General features: G+C 45.0%; 1 protein-coding gene across 1 annotated transcript in view; it reads right to left on the reverse strand.

Moving 5' to 3' along the window:
- Positions 1-24089, reverse strand: part of man1a1 (mannosidase, alpha, class 1A, member 1) — a gene marked incomplete at its 3' end in the record, with an annotated part of 483045 nt that extends 458956 nt beyond the window's left edge. The window contains 1 exon segment of the mRNA XM_084313823.1: positions 23291-24089. Within this exon segment, the coding sequence (XP_084169949.1) occupies positions 23291-23848 (558 nt within the window). The 5' untranslated portion in view covers positions 23849-24089.
- Positions 24090-24521: the final 432 nt, after the last annotated feature.

Below are 24521 nucleotides of genomic sequence, written 5' to 3' on the forward strand. Positions count from 1 at the left end.
AGACAGAGAGACAGGGGACAGAGAGAGACAGAGAGACAGGGGACAGAGAGAGACAGAGGGGCAGAGAGAGAGGGGGAGAGAGACAGGGGGACAGAGAGAGACAGAGGGGCAGAGAGACAGGGGGACAGAGAGAGACAGAGAGACAGGGGACAGAGAGACAGGGGGACAGAGAGACAGGGGAGAGAGACAGGGGGACAGAGAGAGACAGAGGGGGAGAGACAGGGGACAGAGAGAGACAGAGGGGCAGAGAGACAGGGGGACAGAGAGAGACAGAGAGACAGGGGACAGAGAGACAGGGGGACAGAGAGACAGGGGATAGAGACAGGGGGACAGAGAGAGACAGAGGGGGAGAGAGACAGAGAGACAGGGGGATAGAGAGAGACAGAGGGGGAGAGAGACAGAGGGGGAGAGGGGCAGAGAGACAGGGGGACAGAGAGACAGGGGGATAGAGACAGGGGGACAGAGACAGGGGGACAGAGAGAGACAGAGGGGGAGAGACAGGGGGACAGAGAGAGACAGAGGGGGAGAGAGACAGAGGGGGAGAGACAGGGGGACAGAGAGAGACAGAGGGGGAGAGAGACAGACAGAGGGGGAGAGGGGCAGAGAGACAGGGGGACAGAGAGAGACAGAGGGGGAGAGACAGGGGGACAGAGACAGGGGGACAGAGAGAGACAGAGGGGGAGAGAGACAGACAGAGGGGGAGAGGGGCAGAGAGACAGAGAGAGACAGGGGGACAGAGAGAGACAGAGGGGGAGAGAGACAGAGGGGGAGAGAGACAGAGAGACCGGGGGACAGAGATAGACAGGGGGATAGAGACAGACAGAGGGGGAGAGGGGCAGAGAGACAGGGGGACAGAGAGAGACAGGGGGACAGAGAGAGACAGAGGGGGAGAGAGACAGAGGGGGAGAGAGACAGAGGGGGAGAGAGACAGAGAGACCGGGGGACAGAGAGAGACAGAGGGGGAGAGAGACAGAGGAGCAGAGAGACAGACAGAGGGGCAGAGAGACAGACAGAGGGGGAGAGAGACAGAGGAGCAGAGAGACAGACATAGGGGGAGAGAGACAGAGGAGCAGAGAGACAGACAGAGGGGGAGAGAGACAGAGGAGCAGAGAGACAGACAGAGGGGGAGAGAGACAGAGGAGCAGAGAGAGAGGGGGAGACAGACAGAGGGGGAGAGAGACAGAGGAGCAGAGACAGAGGGGCAGAGAGACAGACAGAGGGGGAGAGAGACAGACAGAGGGGGAGAGAGACAGAGGAGCAGAGAGAGAGGGGCAGAGAGCTACACACAATGGGCCTCATTCATGAAGCGATATAAGAACAGATTTTGTTCATAACTAGCATTTGCTCTTATTTTGTTCTTACCTGGGATTCAGCAATGTTTTCTTATTGTTGCTTTTCTCTCAGGCAAGACCGAATTCTAAGAGTGGTCGAGAGCACTCTTACCCAGATAAGAAACTCTTACCCAGATGAGAAACATTAAAAAAGCCTACCATTCATAATAATAATAACATAATCATATATATAGCGCTTTTCCTAATGCTCAAAGACACTTTACAAAACAAACAATATAATACAATACAGTTTTAGTAGATCAAATAAAAAAAGATATATAAAATGGTGAGAGAGGAAGGAGTTCATGGGTTGAAAGCAAACCATTGGTCATTTGCCCCCAAATACGACTTTATAAACCCAGAACTTTTCAATACTTATTATTATTATAACTTATTGCGTGCGTTCTGCTTCTGAAATGGATTATATATTGCTGTTAGAACAGTTAGATGCTGGCTGCCCAGGCGTACGCATAACGCATATTTACAACATCTCCTCTCCTCTCCTCTCTTCTCTGCTCCTAAAGTTCTGAGCACACTCGGAGTTATAGCCACAGGGACATTTCAGAGAGAGATGATGACAGGTGACAGGTCGGGTATTTCCGAACCCGGTATTTCCTATAGGTTCGGAAATACCGGATCGGTCACCTGTCATCTCTCTCTGAAAGGAGAGAGCATAGGATCAGCGGCATATACATATCAGTATACTGCGCGATTGGTTCTTGACGTATTGACGTAACCAATCAGTATTGACAAAGCCTACTTTGCTGGAACGATTTATTTCGCACTATACAGTACGCGGTATACGTATAAGTACAAGTATAAGTCTTTATTTTTCATCAGATTAACACACACACACATGCGATGAGCGACCCACAGGAACACACACAGGGAACAAACTTAACTTTTTGACTTACCAGCCATTTGGCTGGTAGATTTTAAAAACTACCAGCCATCCAGATTTTTTACAAGCCAAAAATTATAAATAGCTTTTTAGTATATCGCCATGTGTTATTATTACTATATAATACTCTCGTATGCTATTTTCAATTAATATCATAAACAACATAAGGAATATTAGCCTAATTTTGAGTGGACTGAAGGAATGAGTCAGCGTTAATAGTTTTAAATGCAAATAATTTATTGCGAATTTATTTACAATATGGAAGCAAAAGAATTAAAGAACATATTAAAACAACTTCAAACAAGATAAACAAATCCATAGGCCTACTTGCCACCTACAAGGCAACAAGGGATGTTAGCGGAGTCTGTAATGCATCCAGCCTTGTATGGAATAATAATATAATAATATATAATATCATGCATTGTTATGTAAACAATTCCACTGGGTAGGCTTTACAACCATAATTAGCTGAAAGTGAAAGCCGACACACCTATATGAACATGCTGGACTAACGTTATAAAAAAAACACAATAAACTTACTCGCACATCCAGGCGAAGTCCCTGTATGGTCTTGATTTTTTCGCTATAGCGTGGGCGTTACGGAATAGTATCCGCATTTTAGCCAGAGTCGACTCTGACAGCTTGGTCAACAGTCGGAGCAGCCAGGAGCGGAGTAGACTGTGCTTTGTATACAACAGAGCAGTCCCTGTGACAGCGTGACGTCTCGTGGCTTTTGATGGCTTCCAGTTTCATCACCGACGTCCCGATGACAAATGAATTTCGTTTTCTTTTATCCGTTGCTTTGGCACGACATGGTATACAAAACTTTACCCCCCCCCCCCCTCAAATTTAAGCCATTCTCGTGGTTTCCCGGAATCAGATGTGTACCATTTCTGGCTAAATTTCCTAACTACACCGACGCTAGTAGCAGGTGCAGTGTTATCGGCGGTGCTGGTGGTAGCAACTGACTCGTCAACGTTAATGTTGTCGCCTGTTTTTCTTAATTTTGAGGGGGGACCCGGGGGAGCTACTCCAGGAATATGCCTCCACATATTTGGTCAAATCAAATGCAAAATTAAATATCAGAGCACAATCAAAAACGCGATTGCAGGGTTTTTTTGTAGTAGGCTAAAGAACGGATGAAGACAGATCTCATGTGCGTCTCATGTTACAAACTTGATCTTGTGAGCAGAGCGCATCTCACACACACACACAGTTTCACTTTCGTTTCAACTCACCACGCCCGCATCCAATAGGGTCCAGCTGCAGCCCCGGAGATTGTTCCAGATTGGGCAACTTCCGCCCGCTCCCACGACATTTCTCCCGCTCAGCTGGACTACTCCCTGCATCATATTAATCCCGACCCATGCAGTGGATTTAGTTGGCCGCCAGATGGCGCCCAGGCCTTAATTTATGACGGCCAAACATTATATCTACAAGCCTGTGGCGGTGGGCGTGTGACTATTTTGTACCCTGAACACACACACACATGCACTGAGTCGCAAGTCGTGAGATGTGTGTGCGTCAGTCGCAAATCGCTTCCCGTTGAATATATCAGACAACGATCAGATGCTGAAACTCTGCTGTTTTACACACGCCTCATTCGCCTTATAAGGAGATGGTGGACGTGTCTGTATGCAAATGAATTTAGCGCGAACGCGCATTTCAGTTTAAGAATGAGTTGAGAAGAATGATTCAGCATGCAACCGGCCTGGGTAAGAACCGATTTGGACGTCAAGAACGGCTTGGTGAATGTGGCGGTGGCTTTTCTTATTGTTCTCTTAACAGACAGGTAAGCAAGAATATAAGAAAAATAATAAGAGTATTGTTGAATGAGGCCCAATGTTCCTCTTCTCAATCATGCAAACTGCTGTACATTTACTGACGTGCGACAATAATAATAGCAGCAGATAGTGTGAACGTTATCATTGCAACTCGGTGACAAACATTATGCAAACACATATTTCCATTACATCTATGAGTCGCTGGTGAGTCTGCCTACGAGAAATATGTCAACAACAAGTACTTATAAACATGTAATATCATACGTTTATAGTGTTTTGCCTACTCTACCGAGTACAGACAGCCATGTCGGAAGAGAGACAGCAACACAAACATTCCATGCCCTCAGACGGTCAGAGACTCTCCCTCACTCTCCACCTTTAAATCACGACTGAAAACCTACCTGTTCTCCCAAGCATACAACCTTCCCTACCCATAACCACTAGGGATGGGTACCTTTCACATTTGAACCGGTACCGGTACCTGTGAATCGATACCGGTAGCCAACGGTACCTTTTTTCGGTACTTTAGTCTCAAGAAATTTAATTTACCTACCTCAGTCGTAAAAAAAAATCCAAACTTCAAATAACTACAATTTCGACAGTTTTCGGCTTGCCATTGCTCCGACTGCTTTGTTGTTGAATCAAGTCAAATCCTAGGTAAGCATATATTGTGCGTGTGAACGTTGACATGGAAAGAAAAAAGTCTTTAAATTTTTTTTAATTTTTTTTTTTGGTTTCTCACTTGATTCGATACTCTGTAGTACCGACGTGTTTCGGTTCGGTACCTCAAAAGTACCGAATTCGGTACCCATCCCTAACCACCCTCCTCCAACCTACCACGTCCCCTTCCCCTACTTTCTCTCCGTCTCCTGTCCCCCCCCCCCTCCCCTCGGTTTCCTTACTTCCCTGATTATTCCCCTACTGGACTTTGTATTTGTTACTTGTTACTCGTGGTTTTATGTCTTGTGTATTCATACTGTTGCTTATTCCCTGTGGTTCTATGTTTCTCTGTTCATTTGTTTTGCTTATTGTCAGCGTCTTTGGGTTCTTGAAAAGAGCTTTACAAATAAAATGTATTATTATTATTATTATTATGCATGGCTTTCCATTAGAGACTCTCTCCAGGATGGTGATGAGTCACACAGGGGTGGGGGCCAGGTTAGGGTTAGGTTATACCTACGTGCCTTTTTGGACAACCGAACGGAAAACCTTGGAAAATATTTTTACGGTTTATTCAAATTTATTTGTTTAGGGTTTCTGAACAAGCTCCAACTTCCTTGTTCAGGACCTCTGAATGAGTTCTAATAGTCTGCTCCTGGTTTATGGCTATTGAATGAAACCCAACGGTGTCTTTCCTCCGTTTACGGCCTCTGAGAAGGTTCCAGTCTGTTCCATAACGTTGCTGTCGCTCTTAACCCTTTCACTACCACACTACAGAAGGTTAACCTTTCACTACCACACTGCAGACGGTTAACCCTTTCACTACCACACTACAGACGGTTAACCTTTCACTACCACACTACAGACGGTTAACCGTCTGTAGTGTGGTAGTGAAAGGGTTAACCTTCTGTAGTTTGGTTGTGAAAGGGTTAAACCCTTTGTCGTGTGGCAGTGAACGGGTTAACATTATGTAGTGTGGTAGTGAAAGGGTTAACCTTCTTTAAGTGGTTGTGAAAGAGTTAACCATTTGTCGTGTGGCAGTGAAAGGGTTAAAGATCCAGTACAGTGATGTTTTAATTCATGAATTGCTTATTGTGGACTGTTATGGTATGGTATGGTATTTATTTTAGATAACAAAACATATACAGATCATTATTCACATACATGCTTTTGTCAAGGATAGGAACGAAAAAGGCGCAATGACTTATTTACATCATTGTCCTTGGATGTCAAGGATGCTTGAGAAACAACATATACAACTCATTACAGTAAATCATTCACAATTATCACCTTTGAATAGTAATAATGGCACAACCCTAAATTAAGTACAAACATGCACATTTGTTGATACATGTTTCTTCTAGCCTTGAGTATGAGTCTCTAAAGCACCCCAAGGGAGGGGGTTGAGGGGAGGGGGGGGGGTAAGAGATTCCGGTTTTGACTGATTACATTTGCCATCAGCTCAAGCCGGTGGGTAAGGATTGTTTTGACTACAGTTGCCGTCAAATGGGGGGAGGGATTCTTGGCTAAGGAGGTGGTGGCGAGGAAGCCTTGGGTTACACCTCTCCTGCCAGTCGTGCATGCTGGAGGGGGGGGTTTGGGTTGGGATTGGGGGTTTGGATAGTCGACTTTGATTGGCTGAATGCAATGGGCCAATTCGCCAATTCTCCCCTCCACTTTCTTGAACGTTGCTCGCATATGCCCCCCACAGGTTGGTCGTAGGGAGGATAGAGGCCTTGCATCACGTGTCCCCTCTGATACACGAGGAGGCAGCCTGTCACATCTTTTCACCTGCCAGCGCGGACTCTCATTGGCGAGGTGTAACGTGTGGGAGGCTCACACTACCCCCGCTATTTCCTGTCTCTGCTGTGCAGGTGTTCCCCAACCGACCTGTAGGAGTCGCTGTCCACAACGTCCAGATTACCACCCATCGACTTCCACCCGCTGACTCTGCCAATTGAGCCAGTATGACGGCCGGCCCAAGCCGGAGGCAACGCCGACAGCCGGATTTGAACCCGGTGTCTCTTGCGTTGGTGAATGTCCGCTGCGCCACCCAGCCGCCTTGATGGATTCATCTTGATATTTGTCTAGTGTGTGAAATCCTCTTTCAGTGCCTCTGTGTCCGTTTTCTTAGGCAGTTAGCCTTGCTGGTATGTGCGCCATTAGCGTTAGCCACGCTTCTAGGCCTCTTTGCTTTTGGAAGGAATGATTAAAAAATATATACAGTATATATATATTCTTTTTTTTTGCATTGGACTAAGAGGTTGGCAGTCGACTACGGCTCCTTTCGATCGATTAGTCGACTATTCGAGGTCAGCCCTAATACGCAGTATGTGATCAATGCGCTACATTGATCCGTCCGACAATGAACGGATAGAAGATTGACGGAAGCCATTACTGACCCATCATTTTAAATGGTGTAAACATTATGTAAACGGTCAGACGCGGCAGATCAATGAAGCCGCATAGCGTTACAGATCAAAGTAAGGGTTCTACAGATACTGAGCGTCATTTTGTTTCACCGGTAATACCAGTGTGGTCGTGAGTTTATTAATCATGGGAAATTCCATATCACCGCGGCAACCCTACCAGACGACATGCGCCGCCTCCCGAGTCACTCCTGCCCAGAGTTTATTCCCTAAAGCCGTCTTCACTCTCAAAGAGACTCCCGCTAGGGCCGCCTGTCATCGTTAATCAAGTCACCGGCAACTCCAATGGTTCCATAACAAAACTATTTTCAGTTTGAATTTACTACCTCAAAGCTTCTGGTCAATTTATTATGGCAGCAATATGCTCACCAACAATCACATCTGACGCAAATACAACAGAAGAAGAATCACTTCATTCAGGCATTGAATTTCAGGCATTAATTAACCCTCCATTTTCTTGCCCGTACATTTGTATAGCCTATATATACAGTATTTGATCAATGTTTTCAAGTGCTGAAAATGCTACTTGCTTATTCTGTTTCCAAGCTGTTTAACACTTTGGATGCCACCAACGCTATAAGTAGTTAGTTCATGCCGCCAGTTGAGTGCCCGCCAACGACATATATCGTTTGTTTGCCGTATTTTTTTTTATTGGCGATTTGAATTCATATTTCATCAATCGAGCCTCGGGTTAGTGCTGCAGAGTCTCTTTGAGCTCAATTGGGAATATACCGCCCCCTATCGTCTCTCCCTGTGTAACTGCACCCCACTAGTTCAGACTGATGCAGGGGGAGTGGTTAGTTTCCTCATTTTATTTTTCCCTCAAGCAGGGCTGTACGTTAACTTTTTTTGCACATAGCACTGGTGCTACAGAGGTTGATAGTTTTGTAGCACAGGCCAAAATCTTGTAGCACAAGTATAAAACATGTTATATTTGTAACAGTCACAAATGTGCCTATTGTATTTGTGTTATTTAGTTGCAGTGCCATGTTTGGCTGTCATTTAGTATATCGCCATGTGTTATTATTACTATAATAGTAATACTCTCATATGCTATTTTCAATTAATATCATAAACAACATAAGGAATATTAGCATAATTTTGAGTGGACTGAAGGAATGAGTCAGCGTTAATAGTTTTAAATGCAAATAATTTATTGAAACATAGAAGTGGGGTCGGTTGGGACACACACACACAATGGGGGACCCTGATGTAAACAAGACAAACGTCTTTCTCTGGTCTGCATCCCCTTAACAATTGTGTGTATTGAGCCGTACTGTACTGTACCCATTCTGCAATCTGTTAAATAAAATTTACATTCATTCATTCACACACACTGTTTCAACTCACCACCCCTGCATCATATTGTAGTCTAGTCTGTCTTCAAACTTCCACTCCTCTCGAAATTTTTTATATTTGAATATCAACATTATCTGTCCATCCTCAGTTTACTATAATATACTCCTGTCCTGAGTCCTGACTAGTGACTTCATCGTCTTTCCAAACGCACGCACGCACACACACACACACACAGGGAAGGGGAGAGAGTGCCCCCCCATTTCCCTTTCCACACTGTGTCTGCTGGCTCTGCCTGTGATCAGGATTAGGCCTAACAAAAATAATGGTTGGTTTCAGGTTGCCGACCGACCCTGCCGATTTAGGTGCGACCCAATATATTTTATGAGTTTTAAAAAAAAATATATATATTAAAAAAAAAAAAAAAAAAAAAAAAAAAAAAAATTAGAATAAAGTTTCATAGAAATCTTAGTCAAACATTTAGTATTATGGATATTAAACATGCTGGCAGAGTACATGCATCCATGTTGTTGTGAACATTTTAACCCTTTCACTGCCACACGACAGCCGGTTAACCCTTTCACTGTGACAATACAGAAGGTTAGCCCTTTACTATCACACAACCGACGGCGATGCTCCATCATTAGCATCATTAGCTCCGCATCCGCGGAGCTAATGATGCTAATGATGGAGCATCGCCGTCGGTTGTGTGATAGTAAAGGGCTAACCTTCTGTCGTGTGGCAGTGAAAGGGTTAATTAAATAAAGAAATTCCCTATCCATAGTCGCCGTGGGAAAGAATAAAATAAAAAAAAATAAAAAAAAATTCCCTACCTACCCATGGCCAACCTGACAACCAACCTGAAACCAACTATTATTTTTGTTAGGCCTTAGCTTGTTAGCTTGCTAACGTTGTAGTGATTGTAATGGTACATAAACGTTAATTTCGGGCGATGTGCGCATAAAGGAATGGCGACGGTGCAAAGCATGTAGATGCATTTGACCCGTTGCGAGAAAAAAAAAACACCACGGACTTATTTCGGGACGTGTAGGCGCACTGCTGTGTTACGCAGCAGCAGTGCGCACCAACACGCTGCTCTGCTTGCAAGCACGGATAGGGCGGATATGACTCGTCGAGTTGTCACGGAGTTTTTTCAAAATAAGAGTATCATATGCACCTGAATGTTGCTAGCTGTCGAGCCTAGTTATTATAGCTGGAGCTGCGCGTGGGCAGAAATGAGACCCGCTACAGGATTTTCAAAATAAGAGTATCTATATGAACCGAATCCCTATCGCACCAGTGCTAGTGAAGTAAATCCATTCATCGCACAGACCGCTGTTGCTGTAGCACGTGCGATATATATCTCGCACTGTACAGGCCTGCCCTCAAGGCATCTGAAGGATCGATTGTGCTCACCGGCCCGGAAAACGCGTGGATTATATATTTACAGGACTCAACACTGTAATCAATAAGCGCAGGGACCGAAACTAAAGCCCGCCGCCCGCCAGGGGCGGGCTGTTTTTACCTTTGGCGCATGACACTTAGAGGACTGCCCGCCGTGTGGCGTGTAGACGTGTAGTTCATAACTTCATAACGATACTCTTGTGCGAGTACAGATTATAGCCGCTCGTCTTTTTTTTCTCCGCCGCGAGATCGTTAAAAAACTACAAGTCCCACATCGCACTAGGTCCAATCACAGTAGAGTGACGTGACTGGTTTCATGAGAAAAAAAGCAAATGACCAATCGGAAGCTATCTGGCTTGTTTACTTCATCTGCTCTAGTCTATATCGGACCTCCAAGAACTAACGTTACTGTTTAAACAATGACCCAGTCAACTATTCACTTTTAGTTTAATACATGACGAGGCATTGTCTAACGGTATCTAGCTGGCTAGCTACTGATAGCTGCTGATATCAACAAATGCTCCAGCAATAGTCTACTCGAGTGCATAATACCTCCGGTCCCTCGTTAGCTAGCTTAGCTAGCTCACGTTGATCCATATGTCCCAGTAAACTAAATTGTCTTAACGTTATCTACCGGGCTAGCAGTAGCTACAGATAGCTCCTGATATCAATGTCTTATAACATTGATTGAATGCGTATTCTAGCTGAGGGCATGTTGAATGTGATTTGACAAAAGAACGGTAACGTTATAAATAGGTCCAGCTGCATCGCCGGAGAATCCTTGCATGCTGAATGTAGGGTCTAGCTGAATATAGGGTCTAGCTGCAGGGCCGGAGAATCCTTGCTGGAGCTGGAGGCTACTCAAGTATACACACAGACAGTGGAGCTGTTTGCAGATAGCAAGCATTTTGACTTATTGCGTGGTGGCGATGTCTCGCAGATAATACAACTACAAGTATGATTATATAATATATATTTTATTTAAAAAATTTATTTTTATACAATATATATATATATATTTTTTTTAATCAAAAAAAATTTGGCAGGTAAGAAATATGCTTGGCGGGTAGACTCTTCCCATCTACCCGCCACTGGCCGGTGAGTCAAAAAGTTAATTTCGCTCCCTGAATAAGCGTGATCGATATTTGGAATGGCGATCAGGAATTGGAATAATGTTTTTGGATAACATCTGATCTCAGGTAAGGAATCTATTTTATAGGATAATCAGACCTGTTTTCATGGAGATATAAGCTTTTTCCCTATGCGTGTGTGTGTGTGTGTGGCTGTGATCGCTGATGAGGAAATGAGAATATATTTTTCAGCCCGCCTCTATAGCGTGCATAAGTACACATATACTATCGATAATCTAGTGTTTATTTGAAAACGATTCATAAATAGGCGGAAAAAACGTTTGTGTATTCTAGAATATTCCAGTAAATGCCTTTTATCACGGAATCTTTATATTTTCCTTGAAAACGAGGGCTTTTCAAAATGCTATAAAACGAAAATGAACCGATAAAAAAACAATCCGTTTCGACAATGTTGACTGCAAACAAGTCATTGATAAACGACGGGCAGATTAGACACATAGCCATAATTTAAGAGAGAGAATATGCGTTCACAACGCTATCATTGAAGTCGGTGGTGGCATTTAACGGGGTTTTACCATGTGTTCACCAGTGGTAATCAAAGTGTTAATAAATAATAATAATAATCTTCAACCCTCTTTCCCTCCAGAGGCCAGCGTGAGACAGAGAGAGACACAAAGAGAGAGAGACAGAGGGAGAGACACAGAGAGAGACACAGAGGGAGAGACACAGAGAGAGAGACACAGAGGGAGAGACACAGAGAGAGACACAAAGAGAGAGACACAGAGGGAGAGACACAAAGAGAGAGACACAGAGGGAGAGACACAGAGAGAGACACAAAGAGAGAGACACAGAGGGAGAGACACAAAGAGAGAGACACAGAGAGAGAGACACAGAGGGAGAGACACAGAGAGAGACACAAAGAGAGACACAGAGGGAGAGACACAAAGAGAGAGACACAGAGGGAGAGACACAGAGGGAGAGACACAGAGAGAGACACAAAGAGAGAGACACAGAGGGAGAGACACAAAGAGAGAGACACAGAGGGAGAGACACAGAGTGTCTTTGAGTTAGTGGCTGGTAGGAGTGAAGGGTCAAGGTAACTCTCTGCCCGTCAGAAGACTACGGGACAAAGAACTGCAGCCAACAGCACAAAGCCTCTTGTGTTGAAAGAACACTTGTGTGGAGCTAGTCGTGTAGTAAACACTGAGACACACACGTTCACTCTCTCTCTGTCTGACTTCCATTCCTCTCTCCCTGACTCTCTGACTCATCCCTCTCTCTGACTGCCATTCCTCTCTCCCTGACTCTCTGACTCTCATCCCTCTCTCTGACTGCCATTCCTCTCTCCCTGACTCTCTGACTCTCATCCCTCTCTCTGACTATCATCCCTCTCAGACTCTCTCTCTCTGACTCTCTGACTCTCATCCCTCTCTCTGACTGCCATTCCTCTCTCCCTGACTCTCTGACTCTCATCCCTCTCTCTGACTATCATCCCTCTCAGACTCTCTCTCTCTGACTGCCATTCCTCTCTCCCTGACTCTCTGACTCTCATCCCTCTCTCTGACTATCATCCCTCTCAGACTCTCTCTCTCTGACTGCCATTCCTCTCTCCCTGACTCTCTGACTCTCATCCCTCTCTCTGACTATCATCCCTCTCTGACTCTCTTTTCCCTCTGACTTCCATTCCTCGCTCTCTCTCTCTCTGACTTCCATTCCTCTCTCTCCCTCTCAGACTATCATCTCTGACTTCCATTAATCTCTCTCTGACTTCCATTCCTCTCTCTCCATCTCAGGCTGCGGTTACATTAAAAGGGAAACAACAACGTTTAATTTTCACTTTTCGGAACGTTGCGTTTATGCAGTCATTTTAGACTTTGTTTGTCTCCTGTATGCGCAGGAGGTATTTGTCGCGTGCACAAGCCAGAGAGAGAGCACAGAGCGCGTGTGTGTCCTTGCGCGTCGCAGTGTGTAAAAGCAGAGCCCCGCTCCTCGTTCAGACAGCGTGCCTTCAGACGTCCGAACAAACACTCGACCACCATGCGTCGGTGTCTAGTGCCCATGGGCGTTGGGCGTGAACGGCTCCGTATCCGAGCCGCTTTGTTTACATGCCACCGTTCCAAGGGAGTTTTGACAACGAAAACCCCCTTTGAGCGTTGGTGCTAGGAAAACGAAAATGCCAGCTAAAACGGCGTTGCCTTTTAACTTGGACATGCAAACGAAATAATTCGAAAATGAAACGTTGTTTTCCTTTAGTGTAACCAAGGCCTCAGACTCTCATCCCTCTCTCTCTCTGACCCTGACTCTCATCCCCCTCTCTCTCTCTGACTTCCATTCCTCTCGCTCTCCCTCTCAGACTCTCATGCCTCTCTCTGACTCATCTCTCTCTCCCTCTCTCTCTGACTCTCATCCCTCTCTCTCTCTCATCCCTCTCTCTCCATCTCTCTCTCCGACTCTCATCCCTCTCTCTCTCTCTCTCTCTCTCTCCCTCTCTCCTCCCAAGCAGCCATCGCAGCACTTTTCCTTATGGCTCCTCCTGACTAGCAGCAGCCCATCAAGCTCTCTACGAGTGTGTGTGTGTTTGTGCATCTGTGTGTGTGTGTGTGTGTGCATGTGTGTATGTGTGTATGTGTGTGCGTGCATGTGTTTACTGAACAGTAGACCTCTGCATACTAAAGCTGCTAAGCAGGCAGAAAGTCTGGCGGAGGACAGGAGATTGAGGAGCAGATTGTCCTAATAGCCGGTAATGAATACATTACACCAGACCTGGGAGACAACATATTTAAATAGGTAATCCACACTGAACATGTAAAGGCCTCCTTTACTGGCCATGTTCCACGAGGCTGGCCGGTATAGAGTACATTATGTTCTTAATTCTCTCTCTATATAACAGGGACCCTACCTCTCTATGTGCCAGGGGAACCCTTACCTCTCTACCAGGGACCCTACACTGTAAAAAATTAAAGTTTTTTCACTGGAAATTCACTGTATTATTTTACAGATTACTTTTGTTTTTCTACTTTAAGTGTAAATGCCATAAAAATACAGTAAATTAGCTTTTATCAAAATATTAACCATTAAATAAAGGTTGTAATCTGTAAATGTATTTGTTGCAGCTTTTTTTCCTTTTTTTTTAGTCTACTTTTTCTCCCATTTTCAATTTTTCTCCCATCCCAATTTTGTATCGTCCAATTCTACCCTCCCCTGTCTCGAACGCTGTTAGGCCATGCCTCCCACAAGCCGGCTGCAATGTGGACTAAGCCTTACATCACATGTCCCCTCCGGTACACGAGGAAGCAGCAGTCGCATCTTTTCACCTGCACAGCGCGATCTCTCAGCGTCGGGGGTCTGCGTTTGGAGGGCACGCCGCCCCCGTCGCTTCCTGATTCTGCTGCGCAGGCGCACCAACCGACCTGTAGGAGTCGCTGTCCACAACATCCGATCCCCACCCATCAGCTTCCCACCCCCTAATACTGCCAATTGTATTAGTATGAACGACCAGCCAAGCTGATAGCAATGCGGAGAGCTGGGCTCGAACCCAGCATCTCCCGCATTGGTGGTGAGCGCCTTGCCCACTGCACCACCTAGCCGCCCTTGCAGCTTTTTTTCTTATAGTCTACCTCTCTATATACCAGGGGCCCTACCTCTCTATATAACAGAGGCCCTACCTTTCTATATAACAGAGGCCCTACCTCTCTATATACCAGGGGCTAGGGATGGGAATCGAAAACCGGTTCCCGTTGGGAACCGGTTCCTAATTGGCCGATGCCTGGAACCGTGTGGCTCCCGTGACTTTCGATTCCCTTATCGCTGCCAGGTTTTTCCTACAGTTGCGCAATAACGTTAGCATGTAGCCATGGCAGACTCTATTTGATTCCTTAACACTTTGGGTGCCGGGAAACGCTTAAACACGTCATTCCCGGCCATGCTCAAGTTGCCGAAGACGCTTTACAGCGTCTTTGATATCAATATTTCAAAAATCTGGGACCGGATTCATATTTCCCCTCCGCTGGCCTGAGATCCACCAGGAGGACCCACTGAGCTCTCTGGCGGTTCAGGAGCGCCATCTGGTGGCCGATCGGCGCAATCACTTAACAGGAAGTGCCATAGAGGTTGTGCTGGACGGCCGTATTACTTCCGGGCACTCGCTATAGGTCCCGGCATTCTAGCTCGTCACAATACACAGCGATCGATTGCCAATAACTCGATAAACAACATGATTTGGACGTATATACCATTATACAAGCTGGAGATGGACCGGGTAAATCTACATCCCATAATGATAAAATTTCTACTCTACGATGATCGCCCAACGGCGCGCGGAGACTGGGGTGAGTTTTAGCGTGTAAAGTTACCGTCTTCGATACTAACTGCTATTATCAACATTTGACCCACATTAGATGATTGGTATAACGCTGCCCACGGAATTATAAACGCCCCCTAGCCCATCCGGTCAACATCAGATGACGTGTAGTAACTTCTAGAAGTACGTCTAGTTGGAATTTTTTATATCGCGCTGATTGCCATCAAACTGTATTTCATCATCAATATAATGCATTTGGGGCTATAGATCACGTTCTGGAGCAAGCTGCAGAAAGAGATGAAAACATACTTATACATTAGACCATACTTTACTATGAATATGTGAATGAAAAAGTTTAACGTTGCTACACAATGAACAATACATATAGGACTTTGTATGGGCCCTAATAATGGCAATTTAGCAATAGAATTTAAAAAGTTAGAGCCCTGCAAAGAAGGGGACTTTCTCCATAGACAAATATAGCCGGCAACCTACGGTTGATAATGAATTTAACCCATGGCAGCCAAAGTGTTAAGGGCTCGAAATTGCCTGGGTTTTGGTAATATGCTCCCGAAATGCTCCCGCTGTTTGGCTACTTCTATGTGCAGTGAAAACTACTTGAATGCTTTAGAACCTAGTCATTGATTTAGTTCAGGGTGAGCTAAAATTAGCCGCGGAGCTAACGCTAGCTAACGTGAGCTAACGCTATTTAATCAAGCTCACAAAGAGAGATAAACAGCTGACAGCGGATAGTACAGGTACAAATACAATAAAACAGCAGGTGGGGGCTGTTGTGTAAACCTTGTACTCTTTAGTTCACATATAATAAGAGACGGAGTGTTTGTTTACTAGTCTGTACACTGTAAGCCAGGAAGTACCGTGGTGGTGCAACATACAAATGTGTCCGTGTAGCAACACAAGCCAATACCTTATAGGACAGGGGCCCGGGGAGGGAGCTGTGTGTGTGTGTGTGTGTGTGTGTGTGTGTGTGTGTGTGTGTGTGTGTGTGTGTGTGTGTGTGTGTGTGTGTGTGTGTGTGTGTGTGTGTGTGTGTGTGTGTGTGTGTGTGTGTGTGTGTGTGTGTGTGTGTGTGTGTGTGTGTGTGTGTGTGTGTGTGTGTGTGTGTGTGTGTGTGTGTGTGTGTGTGTGTGTGTGTGTGTGTGTGTGTGTGTGTGTGTGTGTGTGTGTGTGTGTGTGTGTGTGTGTGTGTGTGTGTGTGTGTGTGTGTGTGTGTGTGTGTGTGTGTGTGTGTGTGTGTGTGTGTGTGTGTGTGTGTGTGTGTGTGTGTGTGTGTGTGTGTGTGTGTGTGTGTGTGTGTGTGTGTGTGTGTGTGTGTGTGTGTGTGTGTGTGTGTGTGTGTGTGTGTGTGTGTGTGTGTGTGTGTGTGTGTGTGTGTGTGTGTGTGTGTGTGTGTGTGTGTGTGTGTGTGTGTGTGTGTGTGTGTGTGTGTGTGTGTGTGTGTGTGTGTGTGTGTGTGTGTGTGTGTGTGTGTGTGTGTGTGTGTGTGTGTGTGTGTGTGTGTGTGTGTGTGTGTGTGTGTGTGTGTGTGTGTGTGTGTGTGTGTGTGTGTGTGTGTGTGTGTGTGTGTGTGTGTGTGTGTGTGTGTGTGTGTGTGTGTGTGTGTGTGTGTGTGTGTGTGTGTGTGTGTGTGTGTGTGAGACAGAAGTCAGAGGAATAACGACCCGTTATTCAATAGATTAAATTAGTTTAAGAATAAAAAAATAAATACATTTTAAGAGAATCTCAAATACATTATTTTATTTAAGTGTAGGCTATAGTTAATGTTTTATTTTTTACAGTTTTTGTATTTTTCTGACATGGGGGCTCAACAATAAATGACAATCAGAAATGTCAAGTTGCATGTTGTTATTCTAACTAGGGCTGGGCGATATGACGATATTATATAAATATCGGGTACAGTTCATTAACGATACACTTTTTTAACGTATTGTGGATATCGTGATGTTTTGCCCAAGAGGATTGTGTCGCGTCAATCTGGTCCACACCCGTTCAAACTTTTGAACAACGCCGCCCCCACACACACTACTGCATCAAAGTTACTAATTATTATTAACAAAGGCATTCGTTTTGTGGCATTAACGTTATATAGTTACACGTTCAATAACATTAGCGTATTTACCCAAACATAGCAATGTCCGATGACGACATAGATAGCAAGCGTTACTGTTCATATCTCAGCCCGTGCAGAGTTGTGCATGCCCATTCTGCGGTCTGTTAATAAAGTTTTCAATCAGACAGGTGTATGGAAAGGCTTTTATTATAACATTCGTTGCAATAAAATCATTATGGCTTGTTTAGTCATGCTGCGGTGCGCTGGTAATCACTCGTCTGCCGCAGGGAGCTGTTGTTGTCGTTGAGCTGAGCTCAGCTCTCGTCAAAATCAATTGCGGAAGTAAAAAACGCATAGAGCTTGCCGATTGGTGCTAAGAACAGCAGGGCGGGTTCAATCGGTGTGACGTAATTGGCAGACTCGACTGTCAATCAAAATTATTCTGTTGCCGGCTGAATGATCGAATGAATGAAAACGTTATTAACGATTGCAGAATGGGTACAATACAGTACAGCTCAATACAACAACAGTGGACTGGGGGATGAAGACCAGAAAAAGACTTTCGGCTTTTTTACATAAGGGTCCTCCATTTTCAATTCATCAAAACATTTAGAGACATACAAATATACAGTAGTTTCATAAAAATGCTAAAATGCTATTTATTGATTGATTGATTGATTTAAAACTTTATTAACATATTGCAGAATGGGTACAGTACAGCTCAATACATACAATTGTTAAGGGGATGCAGACCAGAGAAAGTATTTCGTCTTGTTTACATCAGGGTCCCCCATTTTCAATTAATCATATTTCATATCTAAATCATATAATATCTCATTGCTAAATATATGCAATATATAATCTAATAATCCAATAATCTAAATCTAATATATAATATAAAAATGCTAAATGCATGGGTATTTTATTTAGTCTTTAATGTTAGCTTGCAAACTCAAATACTGTCTTGGTAAGCCTCATAATGAATTGTTTGGGGAAAAAAAGAAAAACATCGTGATGTGTATCGTGTATCGCCGAAAGGTCAGAAAATATCGTGTCAGATATCATATTTAGGCCATATCGCCCAGCCCTAATTCTAACCAGCTTAGACCCCTACGCTCTGCATCTTCTGGCCGCCTCAGACCTACTCCTATCCAAGCTCCGGGAGGGACATCAAAGAGAAGTCGCCTATTCTCAATCCTTGCCCCACAATGGTGGAATGAACTACCCATCCCAGTTAGGACAGCCGAATCACGTCCAATCTTTCGCCGTCGACTAAAGACGCACTTCTTCAACCTTTATCTGAATAAAAAAAAGAATATCTAACCCTAACTAACCGTACTGTCATGCACTTGTCCTAATAAACTAACCTACACTGTAGCACTCAACACTTTGATGAACATTGTTGCTCAGCTGATAGAGTTGTGCCCTTCCTGATGGCTTGTCGTACAGAACTTGTAAGTCGCTTTGGATAAAAGCGTCAGCTAAATGACTAAATGTAAATGTAAATGTAGTTCTGTTGCATTTCCAATTTATTTATGTAAATTATAAATTGATCAGGTATCGATAAGGGAATCGATAAAGAATCGAATCGATAAGCAGAATCGATAATGGAATCATATCGATAAAATCCTATCAATTCCCATCCCTACCAGGGGCCCTACCGCTCTATGCACCAGGGGCCCTACCTCTCAATATAACAGAGGCCCTACCTCTCAATACAACAGGGCCCTACCTCTCTATATAACAGGGCCCTACCTCTCTATATAACAGGGGCCCTACCTCTCTATATAACAGGGGCCCTACCTCTCTATATAACAGGGCCCTACCTCTCTATATAACAGGGGCCCTACCTCTCTATATAACAGGGCCCTACCTCTCTATATAACAGGGGCCCTACCTCTATATAACAGGGGCCCTACCTCTCTATGCACCAGGGGCCCTACCTCTCTATATAACAGGGGCCCTACCTCTCTATGCACCAGGGGCCCTACCTCTCTATATAACAGAGGCCCTACCTCTCTATATAACAGAGGCCCTACCTCTCTATATAACAGAGGCCCTACCTCTCTATATAACAGAGGCCCTACCTCTCTATATAACAGGGGCCCCACCTCCTTATGCATCATCAACTCTTAAACCTCTGGATTCTGCATATCACTCGGCTCTTAGGTGTATTACTGGTGACAGATATGATACTCACCATTGTGTCCTGTATGATAGGGTGGGTTGGCCTTCTCTTGCAGAAAGGCGCAACAAACACTGGTATTTATTTATTTTTAAAGACATTATTGGTAAACAACCTGTTTATATCTCTTCGCTGTTAGATTGGAATATTGGAACCTATTCAACTCGATCAAATGACTGGATGGTTCTTAGGGTCCCTCAAGTTTGTTCTGATCTACGGAAGTCAGCTTTTTCCTTTGATGCCTCTCACTCTTGGAATGTCCTTCAACGCTCTCTCTGAAGTTGGAGGTTCTCCCTTCCCTCGGTACGTTTAAAACGTATGATTTCAGACCATTGTGTGACTACCTGCAACTGTTTTAGTTTTTTAATTATTTAAAAACGTTTAAAAAAATATTTACTCTGTTGCGTTTAATTTTGTGTGAATATTGCTTTTATTGTACCGTTGTACTGTTTACATTTGTACAGTCGTCGTTTCTGTAAATGAGGGAAACCTCATAAGCTTACGATTTTAAATAAAGGTTGAAATTAAACTAAATAAGGGGAGGCCTTACCTCTGTCTGTATGTATCAGGGGCCCTACTCTCAGCTCACTGTGGCAGGATAGTCCAGGGCTATTGAACTTCAATAGCAAGTGGGCCAAATAGGAAAACCACTGGGGGTTTGTGGACCACACAGAATACAAATAACTCTTACAGTATAATGTTACCAGACATAATTATTACTACATGGAATAAACGTGACGCGCGTCCTTTTTCTTTCACTTTGCAAAACCCTGCGGTTTTACTGAGCAAACGCCGGGCGCAGAGTGGATGTAATCCTGTTGCAGCCAATCACAGCACATGTGCTTTTAAAAAGACGTAAGAGGCCAGATTTACAGGCAGCCTCTTGCGGGCCATCGGAAATTTTCAAAGGGGCCGTATCTGGCCAGCGGGCCACTCAATGAATAGGCCTGGGATAGTGCCTTAGAGAGTTTAGGGTTGTTGTGGTTTTAAAGCAACTAAGTCCCCTCATCGTCACAGTCTAAGCCGCAGAGTATCAGTACCGCTTTCCTCACGGTTGTCTGTCAATCGAGATTTGACCCCTCCCCTTCCCCCCGCTAAGCCACACCCACACTGACACATCTCACCTGTCTGTGATTACACTGAGCACAGGTTGCAATACCAACAACAACAACGTAACAAGACAGAAACAAATAGGGGTATCGTTTTTTGTTATAAACTTGTTGTTTTGATGACGTTTGAAAATTGCAGGTAGCCATGGCGATGGCTTATTTAGCTTCCCGTGGATATATTCAGATTCAGACAACTTTATATAGCTCAATGATAGCGTGTGTCAAAGCGTGTCCCCCCAAGTGTCGAAGTGTGTACTTTATTTACACCCCTCCCCTTAATACGGCGTCTCCCTCCACGGCTGCGAGCACGACTTTGTATGGAGTGACTGACGTGCTACTGGTGGAGGGATCTGTCAGCGAACGAGCCGGATGGATTAACAGTCTGTGTCTCAGCGGGTGTGTCTCTAAAAGGATACAGTCAACCAACCAACCTGCCTGAGCGCCTACACAGTATGTCCAACAGGTTTTTCAGGCCCGAGGCTGCTAGCGTATCAAGGTCAACATCCTTCCTTGTTGCAACATCCTCATGTCCAAAGACATACCTGTCCTGGCCTAATGGTAATACATGAAGCGGAAGCCTAACACTTTTTTGATAACTGGCAGTATGTGTATGTATGTATAATCAATCAAAAAACACAGCTCAAATGATGACATTATACCCTATGAACTACATAGCAATGTGATGTCAGAGATGTTGTCTCTCTAGGCTACAGCTTTACAATTTAGCCTTGTATTTCAGTCAACCCTTTGGCGTGCGCGTGTGTCAACATGGACTTAAGACATTCTCCATCATTCTCTCAAGGTAAGCAGAAACACCCAGGAGATACATATAACAAAAGTGGGGCGTGTGACAGGGTGGCAGATGTATGTAAATCTGCATGGTGTGTGCGGTGTCAGTGTCACCAGTGTAAACTGGGGCGACAGACAGGGAGGTAGAGCGGTCGTCTGGCAATCCGGAGGTTCCCGGTTCGATGCTCGCTCCTCCCGGGCAGCGTGTCGATGTGTCCTTGAGCAAGACACTTAACCCCTAATTGCTCCCGATGAGCAGGTTGGCACCTTGCATGGTTGCCTCCTCCGCCGTCGGTGTGTGAACGTGTGAGTGAATGGGTAAAATGTGAGTAACAAATTGTAAAGCGCTTTACCATTTAAACTCCTTCACAGCCAGGTACATTATCTTCTATCTATCAAATTATTGGAAGTATCTAAACACTAGAGCTCTTGGATTCATAATAAAAAAAAAACACATTCTAATAGAAAGCCTAGCCCTATACAACAAGAATGTTGTCAACCTAAGGTGTAGCGGGGCTACTGTGTTTGTGTCACTGTGTTCGGTTCCAAGCCTCACAGGGAGCCGTTGGAATGACATAACAAATATTACTGGCAATGCATCCTGTGACAGTGTTTCCTCAAACCCCGGGCAATAGCTTCCTCAGCGTGACGGTTTTATGAACGTGCTCGTAGGATGGAATCGGAAAGGGATGTGGTAAGGTTGGGGACAGGCTGTAGTATTGTAGAACACAGTAAGGGTTGTTGTGGCGGTGGAGGGGTAATATTCAGACCAAGAAGCTCACATCATTTTGTCCATTCGGTTCCCTGTGCGCACTGTGAACATGCACACAAAATGCGTGCAAACACACACACACACAAGTCACACATATAGCCAACATGCGCTCCGACACACACACACACGCAATAATGAGCATGCTAAACACGGCTCCCCACCCCCCAATCGATCATCTCTCCATCATCAAATACACCGGCGGCTGCGAAGTAGCAAATCCAGATGAAACACATTTGACCGGCGGTAGCCGTCGACTAGATGTTCCCACGCTAATTGAACTGGCCACGGCTGGGTGGGGAACGTGGAGAGCGGGGGGCATTGGGGCAGGGAACTTTAGAGACATGGGGCAAGCTTGAAAGCTCAAGTGCTCTAAGCCCGGAGGTGGTGGTGGTGGGAAACAAGCTTGACTGTGCATTTCCACATTCTCTCCATAGTATTTTATAGACCAGCATTGTTTTTTTTACCACATACCATGTGGGGAATATTCACTCTGTGAACTTTGATCTCCATTCACTCACATCACATATTGCTAAATTAAATAGGAATGTCTGTTTGACTGTACTGTTTACAAACATTATCGATGTAAACAAACATTTTAGTATTATTATAGTCCTTGCATCAAGAGCTCAGCCGTTTAACATGAGAATGAAAACATATTATGTCTCCATTGTTTGTTCTTATCTCTGGTGGCGGGGCTATACCCATTATTTACATGTATATGCCACTGATTGTTATGGTAATTACTCAACGTGTGTGTGTGTGTATAGTGTGCGTGTGCATGTGTTCCTGTGTGCCCATCATGTTTGATTGAAAATTTTATTTAACAGATTGCAGAATGAGTACAGTACAGTACAGCTCAATAATACACACAATTGTTAAGGGGGGGATGCAGACCAGAGAAAGACTTTCGTCTTGTTTACATCAGGGTCCCCCAGGTGTGTTTTGTGTTGCATGTAAAGTTGGGTTTCTTGAAAGGCCCTATATATAATGATGTAAACAAGAGGAAAGTCTTTCTCTGGTCTGCATCCCCTTAACAATTGTATGTTTTGAGCTGTACTGTGTAATGTACCCATTCTGCAATCTGTTAAATAAAGTTTTCAATCAATCAATCAATCAATAAATCCAAGTTATTGTTGTCATTATTATTAATAATAATAAACAATCGTACCTCCTTGACTTTAGCCCGCCTCTCCTTGGTCTCGGGGTCCTTGGGTTCGTGTCCGGTGGTCCCGGGCGGGCGCTTGTACTCGAGGCGCGGCAGCAGCAGCGGGCTGTTCCTCCCGGCGGCGAGGCTCTCCTCCTGGGTCAGGACGAGGATCCGCTCCTTGTCGGCGCGGATGTCCTGCTGGATCTCCTCGGGCCGCTTCTGGAGCGTGTCTTTGGCCTCCAGGAGCGCCTTCTCGTGGTCTCTCCGGATCTTGGCCAGGAGACCATCAGAGTCGTCCTCCGTGCTGCTGCTGCTACCTGTGCGAGTGTTGGTCTCCTCTTCCTCCACCACCGAGGACGAGGACGACGAGGAGGACGACGAGGAGTGGAAGAAGACTCCACTCAGCAGCTTCGAGGAGTCCGGCAGGAAGAAGATCGCCCCGAAGCACAGGGTGATGAACGCGCTGAAGACCAGCAACAGGATGAACTTCTCCGTCAGTCGGAAGGAAGCGGTCGGACCGGCGGACTTGCCTCTGCTCGGGGCAGCGGCGGTGAACGGCAAGAGAGTCGCTACCGGCATCTTTTTAACCTTCTTTAACCTCCACCCTGCACTGTTTTCAAAGAAACCAAGAAGAAGAACAACAACAACAACAAAAAATGAATGAAAACAAGAAGACTCGCAAACAATCGGCTTATCGACGCGCTCGGTTCTTATTATATATAGTAGGCTTCTTCTGTCCCGCCGCTGTTGTTGTTATTTTCCCCCAATTAGGAATCCATTTCCTTGAACATGTGGAAATGACACGCGATGTATAATAATAATCCGGTTAGGATGATAATACTAATAAAAAATAAAAAGTTGTGGGCTGATCGCGGCTCTCTCCCTGCCCGTGGCCCGAGACACATCTGCAGAAAGTGTTCCGTCTCCCAGCGAGTAGGGTCTGGGTATATCTGCAGAGCCGCAAGCCCAACGTCTGGGCGGGGCTTCGGGGCTTGTACTCGGTTTGACTGTGCGTGGGCGGGGCGTCGTGGCTTGGTACCTTGTTTTGTTTCCTGTAAAACCCGGAAGTAGTCAGTTTTGTGCTGTTTATTTTTAACCCTAACCCTAATCTTAACCTTAATCCTAACCCTAACCTTAACCCTAACCTTAACCCTAACCCTAACCTGCAACACGGAACACAGATATGCAAATGCTGTCGAGTCCTCACTGCTTGTAAAAATAAACAGCACAAACTGACTACTGCACAGTCAAA

Source organism: Notolepis coatsorum (assembly GCF_963971535.1).
Source record: "Notolepis coatsorum genome assembly, chromosome: 5".
In the NCBI taxonomy this organism is placed as follows: Eukaryota; Metazoa; Chordata; class Actinopteri; order Aulopiformes; family Paralepididae; genus Notolepis; species Notolepis coatsorum.